We start from the raw sequence: 12,700 nt of genomic DNA on the forward strand, positions 1-12,700 counted from the left end.
GCAAAATGGTTAAGGCAAGAGCTGAATAAAAACAGAAAAAATAAATAATGAACATATCCTTAAGTTGAAAAATAAGAAACAGGACTTTTTTCCATAGTTTATGCACCAGGGAGCATGCAGTGGTTCATGACTGGGATCCAATGTTCCTGTTCAATTTATCTACAAAAGTAGGTATTTCGCTGACCATAAGTTTATGTAATTGTTGGTTTTAGAGTATATCATACAATAGCGTGACTGCAGTCTGAAATAACGTTTCAAAGTTACAACCAAGTATTCCTAAGGGAGTATAACTTGGCTATACACAGCTTACTTTGTACAAAGCCCAGCCTCACCAGCTTTTCCCTTCCTTTTCCATCATCCATATTAATTGCAAGTTATATAACAGCCGTTGTAAATCCACTGAGAGGTATAGAGGAAAAGATGAAAAACAGTAACAGTGACTTCCTCCCTTCAGTCTTAGGTGATCTGGCTAGACTAAAAATATTGACAATATCTGAGATGAAAGCAAGAAGGAAGAAGCTGGAACTTCAAATCTTAGTTTTCTTGCTTCCCTGGGCTGGTCCAAAGCATGACAAAAATATTTGCGTGTTTGACTCTTAGGCTGCTTGCAGACTTGGAGGGGGGTGGAGGGGAAGGGAAGGGAAAGGAGGCAGGTGAGAAGGAAAATGCTTTACGGGAAGCAACAGCACATTACTTCAATCTGGCTCAAAAGCGTCTGTATTGACTGGGTGCTTCAGCGGGGCTTTTTGGCACTTTTATCTAATAGCCAACTCAAATCAGCTGTTAGATAAAAGTGCTACAAAAGTCCCACTAAAGTGCCTGATCAATACAGATGCTGCAGAGCCAGGTTGATCTAAGGTGCTGGCTTTTCTGAGGGATGCACTAGGTTCAGGACAGGAGCGTGTTGAGTTTCAAGTAAAGTGCGTTGTTTTGGGTTTTTTTCCCCATGTCTGCAAGCAGCCTTAATGTCTATCTGTTACTAGAGCTGCCTTCAATTAAAATCAGTGCAGAAGCAATACATTTAACATGCATCAGTTTTCAAAATTCATAATTATTATATATGCACATATCCGTGTAGAGAGGTAACTTCTATTTTTAAATATTTTAAGCTTTAAAAAATAAACTAGCAATGAAAAGTGTGCACTTTATTAGTCAACCATACAGTTCACACAACTTTTGTCAATTAAGATAGAATGGGAAAGTTTTAGAGCACAATAATCTCTCTCAGATTACTTCCTATATTAAAGACTATTATTGCGATGTATACAACTCCTTATTCTGTGCAAGTTACTTAATACAACCATAGCTCTTCAAACTTCCAAATTTCAAAATATTTTAAAATGAGAAATATAAAAAACATGACATGCATTGTAATATTCCTTATTTCTAAACCACAGTAGTGATGAAATATACCTTCAATGGTAAATTAGAAATGAATTTACAGTGTTATGGGAATACAACAAGAGTCAAAGCTATTAATAGAATTTCTTACATCTTTCATGTATAATCAACATTTGGGGAAGTTCAGACACTATTAGTTTTTAAATGTACAAAAAAAAGAGATATAAACATAGTAAGCTAATTTGAAACGGTATGCATTTTCTTTTACTGGGCTGCTGTTGATTTTGTCAAATAAAGTTTGTCAAAAGTCATACTATCTAATTCTGTATATTCTAGAATAGTGAATCACTCCTATTTTACTTATATTTGTTTAATTTTTCACATAATGTGTAAAATTAGATGAAGTCAAAATCCCAGAGGATCTATTTAAAAAGCTTACAACACAAGGAAGAGAGAAATTTTATTTTAACTATTACTTTCCATGATTTGAAACTTTTGGAATAAGAGAGAAAATATAAAATTTAATAGTACACTTTCATAAGTGACCTATATCTAATTACTAAAGTTACTTCTACAAGTTTATTCAGCTACACACTATACAGGAAAGGGGGGGGGAGGGGGCAAAGGATAAATAAACATCATCTTAGACTTGAGCATGGCCAGGGCAGGTGGTTGCTGTGGCTCCAGCTCCAACTGGCCCCAACTTGGGATAGACCTTATAGTATAGGGGGAGAGAGGGGGGAGGAAAATATGGGGTGGATAGCACCAGGGGGAAGAGCACTGTGGGGAGAGGTGAAGTGGGGGAAGCACAGGGGAGACTGCACAATGGCAGGGGAGCTGCTGCAGTTCCTGCTCTCGTTTCAGCTCCAGCCCTGACCCAGGGTCAGAGCTGCCACTGCTGCTTGGCTGGGGCTGAAGCCACTGTGCTTTCTGCTCCAGGCCAGAGTTTCTGCATAGGCTAAGTAGCACAAGGGGTGGAAGGCATGAGGTAGTGGGGTAAGTGGCTGAGCATGGGCAGCCACTGGGATGAGGCAAGTGGCAGGCAAGACAGGTGTGGAGGAGGAGAGCAAATAGTGTGGGGAGTCTACCCCTGCCATTCCTTTGCCTGCTGCTTGCCCCCCTCCCCTGCCTTGCCCACCACTGTGGCATATGAATTGATGACGACTCTCCAATAGTTAGATTTTTACATGAAAATTGTTAATAAATAACAGATTATCCATGTACAGAATCTAATTATTGGGGAGGGTTATCTTAAATTCAATGTCATTTTGGATTTGAGTAAAAATGGTACACACTCAGGGATTAAATAGGTGTGAATACCACATTTTAAAAGAGCCTGGGAAAATTTTAAACCATGGATCTAATGTGACACACCAGATGTAACAATGGCAAACTAAGAAGTAGGCCAGGTCTGCGTTTTCAATTCATGTTGCCAATACATTTCTTCTAACTATGCAGCTCTTTATTTCCTGCTGTGATTCTATGCATGTTATTATAGTTTGGGTTTTGTTCATTTATTACTTTGGGTAATAGCAGAAAATCCAAATGGATACAGACTTAGAATTCCAAATGCAGTCCATTGCTCAAATCTGAAAATGCTGGGTAGAAGTTGTGCATCTCCACTACGGAGCAAATGACTTCCCTGAATAATCAGGTTGCATAAAAATGACAGGTGGCCCTCAGTATCTTCACTTTTACTGATATAAGAGGTTTTGAGAACCTGTCGTCTTCTATTTCTAGGGTTAAACCATCACCTCACCGAAAGAGCATTTTTCTATTTGCCTCAGTGGCAGCAGGATTTCACTTGAGGCAAGGGCAGGATTGAATGCGTCCCTCTTTCCAACTAATTATAGTCAGCAGCCAAGCTTGTAGACTTCTGGACCTCTGACCTCACCTGAGGCATGTCCTGTGCATTGTTCTGTGATCTGTTTCTTCTGGTTTCCTCATATTGGTAAAAACACAATGCACCAAGAGATGTGTGTTTTAAGCCAAATTAAAATACAAATTTGGCTTGTGGTCCAGAACATGAAAGTCATCTATAAAGGGTACTTGCACAGAATTATACCCATTTCATTGCTCAGAGTTAGAGTCCTCAAGTTTAAATGTTACTGAATATTTTATATACACCTCCATAAAAGCAGTTTATTATATTATTTGTAAACTTTATTTTCATTGTCATTTGATGGAGTGCTCAGCTGAACACTGAGAAGTAGTTAAGTAAAACACACATACAACACACTCTTCAGCAGACAGAAAAAAAATCACACTTTCATCTTTAAAATATACCACTGCAGCATAAATCACATGAAACTAAGAAAAGCCAAAGTCTAATCTTTTCTCCCCAGTAAAGTGTGCACGCCAACCATTTACTTTAATGGAGGACATGGAAAAAGAGAACCTTGTGAATTTAGACTCAGACCTTGGAACCATTTGATTTTAAATTAAAATATGTCCAAACTATTTCACATGCCTTTTTAACAGCTGGCTAGCCACAATATGTTTTAAAATTCCAAATGTCTACAAGTCAGGCACCATTTTAAAATGTGCTTGCACACCTTCTCAAAGTCACTGCTTTCTAAAATGTTTCTGTACTAAAGAAGCACTGCAGCTATATACACAATTTAAAATCCTAATAGCTTCATTTTCAAATGGATTGAGCACCCACAAAAACTGTAAGGTGGATGAGAGATGTGGGTTCTCAGCATGTTTGAAAATTAGGTCACAGTTGTTTAAAGGGACTGTGCAAAACAGGACATTTTCATTACACTATGAGCAAATTATCCAACTATGCCTTATAACAAGGAGATAGCAAATTTAACTAGGCAATCAAGTGCTAATGTTTACAAGTCATAAAGAACCTCGAGGATAACAGCAATTGACCAGGCCTGTGATTCACAGCTGAAAGGACAATACTGCCCATTTTCATTGGTCAGCTCTGGAAGTCCCTTCCAAGATGATCTAATATAAAACCATTAAAAAAAGAAAAAAATTAATGCTGCTTTGTGTCACAGAAAATAATAGAAATTGTCTCTTGTAAAACATTTTAGAAGACAGTCATACAAAGAAGCAGCTAAAATCATATGAGGAGCTAACTGCTGTATAAATATATTTGCACAAAAAAGAAATACTAAACATAACAAATGTTACAAAAGTATTAAGCAGCAAGATAAACAGCATTAATAAATGATAATGCTGGTACTAGAATGTGCATATTTCACAGTAACACTGATCGATCCAAGTCTGAAAAGCCTGTAACAACTGAAGTACAGGTTCTTTTGCATACCTATAAGGTTTGTTGCTTTCAAAATTAAGGAAAATTAGAAAATGATGCTGGCTGTGTAATTCCATATGCATACAGGTTCTTGGCTTGAATGCTGCTTTTATTTGTATTACTTATAAACCTGTATTTCAAGTTGTTATAAAATTTCTATTTTAAGGAGAACACAGTGCTATTTTAAAACTGGGGAAGATTTTCACTTTTTTTCCAGAAGAATAATGAACTTAAGAAAATATCCTGCACCACAAGGGAAATGCTGATCACTACCATTAGACTCCAAGGACAATACAGGAAAAACGGAACAACAAGTTTATCTATCATAGAGTTCCAAGTGCCATATATTTCAGTACTACTAGTTCTATCTTTTGGCTAGTCATTGCATCTTTGGGGTGGAGATGATGGCTGGACAGATGAGTTGGTTGAAAACTCCTTTCCCTCCTGTTAATAGAAGGGGGAAAAAAGACTATCTTCCTGATTGTGCAGAGCAATTTGTCATGAGCTGTCCACCTGAAATTAATTGGGATACTAATGTGTAAAACTAAGTATGTGCGCCTGCAGTACTGGAGTCTAAGATACATTTGTGGAGCAGACTATTTGAAAGGTGTGTAAGACTGAGGGTTTCTGTTAATCTAGAAATGCCTTTGGAAGGGATGGAGAGAGGAATAATTAAAGTTACAGTGGAGAACAAGAAGAAATAGGAGCTTTAAAAAAAAAAGGGCCATATTTGCTGTAGAAGAGCAAGTGCCTCAAATTTTCTTAAGAAAAGTATACTGAGATTATAAAGATTTTGAAATCGTTCTGTAGCTATGATTTATTTGCACAGTCAGAAGACCTAACAAAACTAGCTCAGAAACTGTAATCCTGTTCTGTATACTTTAAATGTTGTTATCTGCTTACATTATTTTTACCTGTTATCGGTTTTCAAACTGCTTCCATTTTCACACTTTTGAACATGCTGACATTTTTCAAATTATACCTACATTTGTTTCTCTGAATCCAATTTTTGCAAGACAGCTCTAGTTAGCTGTCCAGTTTTGCATAAATTTTGTTTCTCTTTTTTTTATTTACTCTTATATGTAACAATTAAAAAAACCCCTGCTCATTCTGGGTAAAGCCAAACTTTCAATATTTAGCTTTAAAAAAAAGGGGTAATATGTAGTCCATTTCTAAAGGCTTGCTGGAATTAATGAAGAAGCATTTTACGGCATTCTGCACGATGGTGAACGTTACACAGAAAACATCAGATCTCTGTTGCTTATTCTGTAGATCTTTAGTGAAAACATTTGGCAGGGGAAGTCCATGTGCATCTTTCACATATAACTGGACTTTGGGTCTAGGACTACTATTGTGCCCTAACGTGTTGTACATATGTGAAATAACTTACCTCTCAAGATGAACATAGTGGCGAGAGAGAACATTCTTTACCAGAAATACAGTTTTTGCATATATCTCTGGACCAATTAACTTCGAAAAGTATAACTTTGCACGAAGGAAATATCCAATGGGCCAAAGCCATTCCTAAACAAAGTTATAAAGAGGTTGTATCAAATTGCTGCCAGTTTGAGATATCAAAAATATTTTATGTGAAATTTAGGAAATGTATATCTTACAGGTCCTTGGTGGTAATTAAAACCTCTAGCAACATTATAGTTGTCATTGTCTAGGGCATTATCATATATTCCACAGTAAACCATATCACTGTAAAAAATTAGAAAAAAATTAGAAAATAATTGAAAATATGAATTTAAGAGGAGATAACTTATACTCAAGAGTGCGTAGAAAAGAACAGAAACATGTTCAGAGAAATACCTGTTACTCAGGCTTTGGACACTACATTTGTAGTACTATATACACCCTGATAGCGCTACAGAAGGTGACTGTCCAGACACCCATGTTGATCCACTACAAAAAAGTTTCTGTTTCAAACAGGACAGCTATCATCCCTGCAGCTGTAGTCAAGAGTTGCTGGTGCCTTCACAGGAGCAACTTGAACAGCTGATGCCTCCTGCATGCAGTGAAGGCAGCACCAGATGTTAGAGCTGTGCCTGCTAGTGAGGATGGCTGGGACAACTGTTGGGGCTGGCTCTGCATGGCTAGGTCAGCTAAGGCACACCCTTGCCTCACAGACAGCTGCTGGGTCTGGTTTTGCACTGTGGGGCAGCTGGAACAGCTGAAGGATGCTTTGGCCCACAGACAGCGGGAGTGGAGGAATGGGTCTGATGACTGCTGTTCCCAGTCTGGTCCAGGTCCTGGAGCAGCAGCTGTGAAAGGCAGCCTGTCCTCTGCCCTTCCTGGAGCGACATCAGCTATCAACCCCATCCCCCCCATTCCCCTCTGCCAGCTGGAGAAAGGGCAGGCTGCCAGTGTCAGGTTTGCTGAAAGGCTCCCCTGGGGTGGGTGGAGCAAAGGAACATGTCACTGAATGTCTTAAAGCAACTCTGCAGCACTCTAGCTAGGGGGTGCTGCACATGTAGACTCCCACATAGCTATCTTTGTAGTACTACAAATGAACGTATGCCTCTGACTTTACAGAACATTTGTCAATGATTAGATTACAAGAGACTTATTGCATCAATATATGGACTGCAGAGCCTCAATAACAGATACTGCAGTTATGGACTGAAAGCAGTCCTGGTATAAACTTGTACTCAAAATTGTCTGCATCTTTTTATTCAAACTCACATTTCATATATAGTTTTATCTGGATTTTTTAAAAACTTCTATGACAGATTTATTTCTAATGGGAGAAAAAATAGTGAGTAGAATGGAATGTGTGTCAGGAAATCAAAATGAAATGGTGCCTTTCTGAATGAATTTAAAATCAAACTGATTTAAATTTTGCCTGAGTGAATTTATTGAATCTGTCAGCTAATTACACAAAATAATCAGATGCAAGATTTTCTTTATAAACAGATCTTCCCCATGTATCAAAGACATTCTTATTGTGAGGGAATCTGGTTGAACGATTAGGACAGTGGTTCTCAACCTTTTTAAACTCAAGGCACCTCTCATCAGACTTAAGACATCCCTTGATAAATATCCACTCTTAGTGTTCACTTGGTTTTCTGACTATGGAAAAATAGAATAATTTCTTTTGCAAACAGCTCAGAAATGCCACAACAGTTCAGAATGTTTTTAACATTATGGATTATCTTGTGAATCATGTTTACATACAGTGTTTACTTGACACCCTGCATCACCCTTGAAAGAATCTTAAAGGCACCCCAGACTGATGTGGCACTGTAGCTGAAAAAAAATCACTGAACTAGAGTGTACGGTACATACAGTTTTAATTTGTAAAATACTTACTCTGGGTCTAAAGTTTTCATGCCCAGGGGACCAAGCAGGTTTTTTTCTGCTACCTCCAGAGCCTTCCAAGCTCTCTCAGGAGTGAACATTTCAGGAGCCTGATAGCATAATCAAAATTTAATCAATTCCTTTTTCATTTAAAAAGAAAAATACACACAAAAATGTTTGAAATATGTTGTTTTCTTATTGGGTAACACAGTACTAATGCTTTATCTTACTGTTTTAATTATCTACAGAAAAACTAAAGCCAAAGATTTTCTGTGTATTCAGCATCAAATATACCATCAGGACTCCGTACAAAACTCATAAAGAAATAAGAGATTACCAAAAAAAAGAGAGAATTTTCATAACCCCACTCAAACACTTTTTCCAATATAGAAAGGTTTTTGCATTTATTCTAATGATATACTGAGCAGCAAAATCAAACATAATTAAGCAAGTCTTACAAGAGACTATATCTTTAAGGGTAATTTGAAACTGAATCTTAAAGACAAATCCACTACTCTATCAAATACATTCTAAGTCATAATTCTCTATGGTGAGCCCCACATGAATGGATCATGATGCAAGTTTGGTTCAGTGCAATTAAAGCAGGAAAAAAAAGGAGTAGTAAATCTGAAGAAGCATTTTTACTTACCACTACCATTGCTATTGTAAAATTTGGCCTGAGCTGATAATCACACCAAGGACTGGAAGCTCCGTAGCTGTCCTTATATATGCCACGCTTATGAACTAGATTTGGATATTTCTCATTGGGGTCTGATGGGTTCTCCGAGACAAAGAACAGCTTTTCAAAGTGTCCCTGAATTTTTCTGTTCCATTCATCATATGTAATAGTTTCCTCTTTTCCTGGAAAATATTAATATATGTGATTTGTTTTCTGGGATTAGAAACAATGGTAGCAATAAATACAAATTTAGGAAGAAGTTCACAAGTATTAGATTCTTGCATACTTGAAGTTGAGCAAATCTGTAGCAATACTGACAAAAGAATGAATGGATGTTATTATGCAACAGGGAAGCACAAAATGAACAACAAAAAAAAAATGATTTCAGCTGGATTTAGGATATCAGATTAAGAAGTGGCCTCGAACATTTTTTCTCCAAGATGAAAGGAAGAAACACTCTTCTGGCTGAAAACTATAATTTTATGACTGCTCACAAGCAGTCTGTTGCCTGGATATGGTTTAAAATTATACACCAACTAGAAATGTATCATACTTGTATGCTTGTTTTTTGGGCTAGATTTTTCACTTTCATTCATTAGATAAAACAACACTAATAGTCACCCTGAAAAAATTCTGCAGTTTATCAGAGTTATATTACAACCAGGGATCCTGCTTGTCTCTTTAAAAATTCTAAATACTATGATTAAAAAAAAACAAAAAAAACCCAAAAACCCCAAACCCGCATTTTTCCACAATTAAAATGAAATGCCACTCACTATATATAAGGTATAAGTTGAACACATTTTAAAAATATATTTACAATTCCAAAGCAACCTGGAAGCCTAGCTATGCCTCAATCATTAAATATAATAATAACAGGCTAATTGTCCATCTGTCTGCAGCACTCTGATTGGTTGTCTCAGCAGCCAATCACAATGCTTACTGAAACAAGCAATTGGCGTGCTCTGGATAGACAGAGTAAGCGTGTTATTATTATAGATCCTGAGGCATTTCAAACAGATATGCAGGCAAGTTAGAGCTAGAATGAAGTACTGGAGGCCCCAGCGCTGTGGAGAGAGCAGGCTCTGCCAAGGGGCGCGGAAGAAACCAAACAAAAAAGGGCAGTGAGGGGCCTGATCCTGCTTTTATCCCCCTGGAGCCTGCCCACTTCTCCCATGGCCAGAAGGTAAGCTGCTGGTGGGCCCTGAGCTGCAGGGGGCCTCAGTCCTTCCCTCCACTGTGGCAGCATCCCTTGGGACCACCTAGGTGGGATGCCAAATGGTGGGTGCTGCCCGGGGGGTTGCCATTGCCACAGAGGGAAGCACTGGAGTCCCCTGCAGCTCAGGGGCTGTGCCATACCGCCATTACAGTATTCGGTCAAAGGATAACTAAAAATCTAGTATTTAAAGAAATACTTGGCAATAAAAATTTAATCACAAAACGTTTTGTGGGTTTCAGCTAGTAATAAAATAAATTCTAAATACCTATATATTTTGTCATTTGATTTTGTTTTTGGTTTTTTGGGGGTTTTTTTTTGGTTTGTTTGTTTTTTTTATAATGGGGGGGAGTGCCCCTCACTCCCAAACCACAGCCCCCCCCCAGCCCTGCTGATACTCCTCACTCTCAATCTGCAGTTCCCTGGCACTGCCGGTGCCCCTCACTCCTGACCCCCAGCCCCCTCCCCCCCAGCCCTGCTCGTGCCCCTCACTCCCAACCTGCTGCCCCCAGTCCCTCAGTGTGTGAAGAAGGGGGTAGGTATGTGGGGAAGGGAGGGGGTGAAGCATATGCCTCCCCAGATTTCTACGCCCACAGTGGCACATGGGGCTGCAGACTGGCTACCAGCTCTGGACGGGAGTACCTCTGCAGCCCAGCAGGTGGGACCTGGTGCAGGGCAGGGGAGGGGTCACACAAAGCGGCCACTGCCACCACTGCCCCACACCACTTTCCCACGGCCGGTTGCATGTGTGCCTCCATGGGCTGCTGACTTGTGGTACGCGATTCATCGGACGCAAGGTTCATCAGCATCCTGTGGAGCCGCGTGTGCGGCAACCAGCCATGGGAAAGCAGAGTGCAGGGCAGAAGGTGTTGGCGGCACGGGGCGTGGGTGGCAGCAGTGGCGGCCATGTATGAGCAACCCCTCCTGCTCCATGTCTGGCCACCACCACCAGAAGGGGTACACTTGCTAAAAAAAAGTTTTAAAACCCCTGCTCTAGCAAAACCACTGTTTGTCAGAAAGCAAACATTGAAAGACTTGATGTTAAAAAACAGGAGTGCAAATTTTTAGTTGGACTGAGGGAATGTCACACTAATAAAAGTTTCTTTGTCCATATTATGTATCCTAAGTATGTTAGGAATATAACAACAGTATAGAAGACTCCTTTTTTTACTTTCGAAAAAACAGTCAAAAGAAAGGAAAAAGAACACTTGAAGCTCAACGTTCAATTCCATGTACACTATTTCTATTTTTATAGTATTATATTATAGGCAATTTCTAGAAACTAACTTTTGACATATACTATACAAGATGGGACAGAGATTGAGAATGAAAATTAAAGCTAATTTTAAAATGCATTTACAGGTCATCAGCAGATGCATGAAATTTAAGCGTATGCCAATGACTCAAGTTACTTACAGGAGGAGGAGGAGGAAGCATACACATTAAAACAATCAAGGCACTGAGATCATAGCTGTGCACAATACCAGGTTTCAGGGAAGAAATTAAACAATGTAGGACAAAACTGCTTGTAATTTTTCTAGGCGTTGAGTCATGAATAGTTCTCCTAAAGCCGCAGATTTGAAAAATTAAGAAAAACGGGCAATCAATTCTATAATAATTAAAAAAAACAACAAAAAACCTGTAATGCCTACAAGGGCAGATACCAAAAGAATCCTTATACTAGTATATCTAGAATGGTGTAAAAGGAAAAATTAATTTAATTGTTCCTCAGGGTTAATCCTTCTATGAACTGATCACCTTCACCATCTGCCATAAAGCTGGCAAGTCAGTCAGCAATGCAGAAGTCCTCGAATCCAGGAAAGCTGACTTTGACAAGCTCAGGAGGCTTGTTGGCGAGGCCCTAAAGGACCACGACCCGAAAGGGAGGGGAGTTCAGGATGAGTGGCTGCTCCTCAAGGGAGCGATCCTGGAAGCACAAGCAATGTGTATCCCGTCTCGGACGACAGGCAGCAAAAGGGCCCAGCAGCAGCTCCCTTGGCTCTGCAGGGAACTAGTGAATCTCCTGCATCTAAAAAGAAAGACCTATAAAGGATGGAAGATTGGATCCACCTCAAAGGAGGAGTATTCTGGACTGGTCCGGACCTATAGGGAGCGAACCAGGAAAGCCAAGGCTGCGACTGAACTCCACCTGGCTACACATGTCAAGGACAATAAGAAGTCCTTTTTTAGATATGTGCGGAGCCGGAGGAAAAGCAAAAGGTAACACTGGACCCCTGCTAAACCATATGGGACAAATGACAACCAATGCCCAGGAAAAAGCCAATCTGGTTAATGGGTTCTCCGAGTCAGCTTTTCACCAGCCCCAAGGGACGGCCCTACTCAATATGGTACGGGATGGCCAGAGTGAGGGAGAATTGTTATCCTTCATTAATGTAGACCATGTGAAGGAACACCTTAAGAGGCTGGACACCTTCAAGTCAGCTGGCCCAAACAGTTTACACCCCAGGGTACTTAAGGAGCTGGCAGGCATCATAGCTCGGCCACTGGCACCGATCTTCGAGAACTCGTGGTGCTCAGGCAAAGTGCCCGAAGACTGGAAGAAGGCCAATGTGGTGCCTATCTTCAAGAAAGGGAGGAAAGTAGATTCGGGGAACTACAGGCCCATCAGCCTGGCCTCAATCCTGGGGAAGATCTTGGGAAGATCTGGTTTCCTATGATCGCCTCTTGGAGAAACTGGCCAATTGTCACCTTGGGTCCTCCACGATCCACTGGCTGGAAAATTGGCTCCGGGGTTGGACCCAGAGGGTAGTAATTGATGGAAGTCACTTATCGTGGTGTCCTGTGACCAGTGGGGTCCCCCAAGGCTCTGTCCTTGGACCCATACTGTTCAACATCTTCATTAATGATGTGGACACTGGAGTCAGAAGCG

General features: G+C 40.0%; 1 protein-coding gene across 3 annotated transcripts in view; it reads right to left on the minus strand.

Annotated features, from left to right (window-relative positions):
• Positions 1 to 1,130: 1,130 nt before the first annotated feature.
• AGL (amylo-alpha-1, 6-glucosidase, 4-alpha-glucanotransferase) overlaps positions 1,131 to 12,700 on the minus strand; it is a 56,440-nt gene continuing 44,870 nt past the window's right edge. For 2 of the 3 annotated variants that reach the window (XM_006014996.3, XM_006014997.3), the window contains exons 30-34: positions 8,565 to 8,776; positions 7,928 to 8,025; positions 6,229 to 6,316; positions 6,003 to 6,136; positions 1,131 to 4,299 (exon numbers count right to left, since the gene is read on the minus strand). In XM_006014996.3, the coding sequence (XP_006015058.1) occupies positions 4,182 to 4,299; positions 6,003 to 6,136; positions 6,229 to 6,316; positions 7,928 to 8,025; positions 8,565 to 8,776 (650 nt within the window). In that variant the 3' untranslated portion in view covers positions 1,131 to 4,181. Of the gene's footprint in view, positions 4,300 to 6,002; positions 6,137 to 6,228; positions 6,317 to 7,927; positions 8,026 to 8,564; positions 8,777 to 12,700 lie in introns of those variants that run through there. The other variant, XM_025197381.1, reaches the window with a different exon arrangement.

This window comes from Alligator sinensis, unplaced genomic scaffold (genome assembly GCF_000455745.1).
Source record: "Alligator sinensis unplaced genomic scaffold, ASM45574v1 scaffold647_2, whole genome shotgun sequence".
NCBI lineage: Eukaryota > Metazoa > Chordata > Crocodylia > Alligatoridae > Alligator > Alligator sinensis.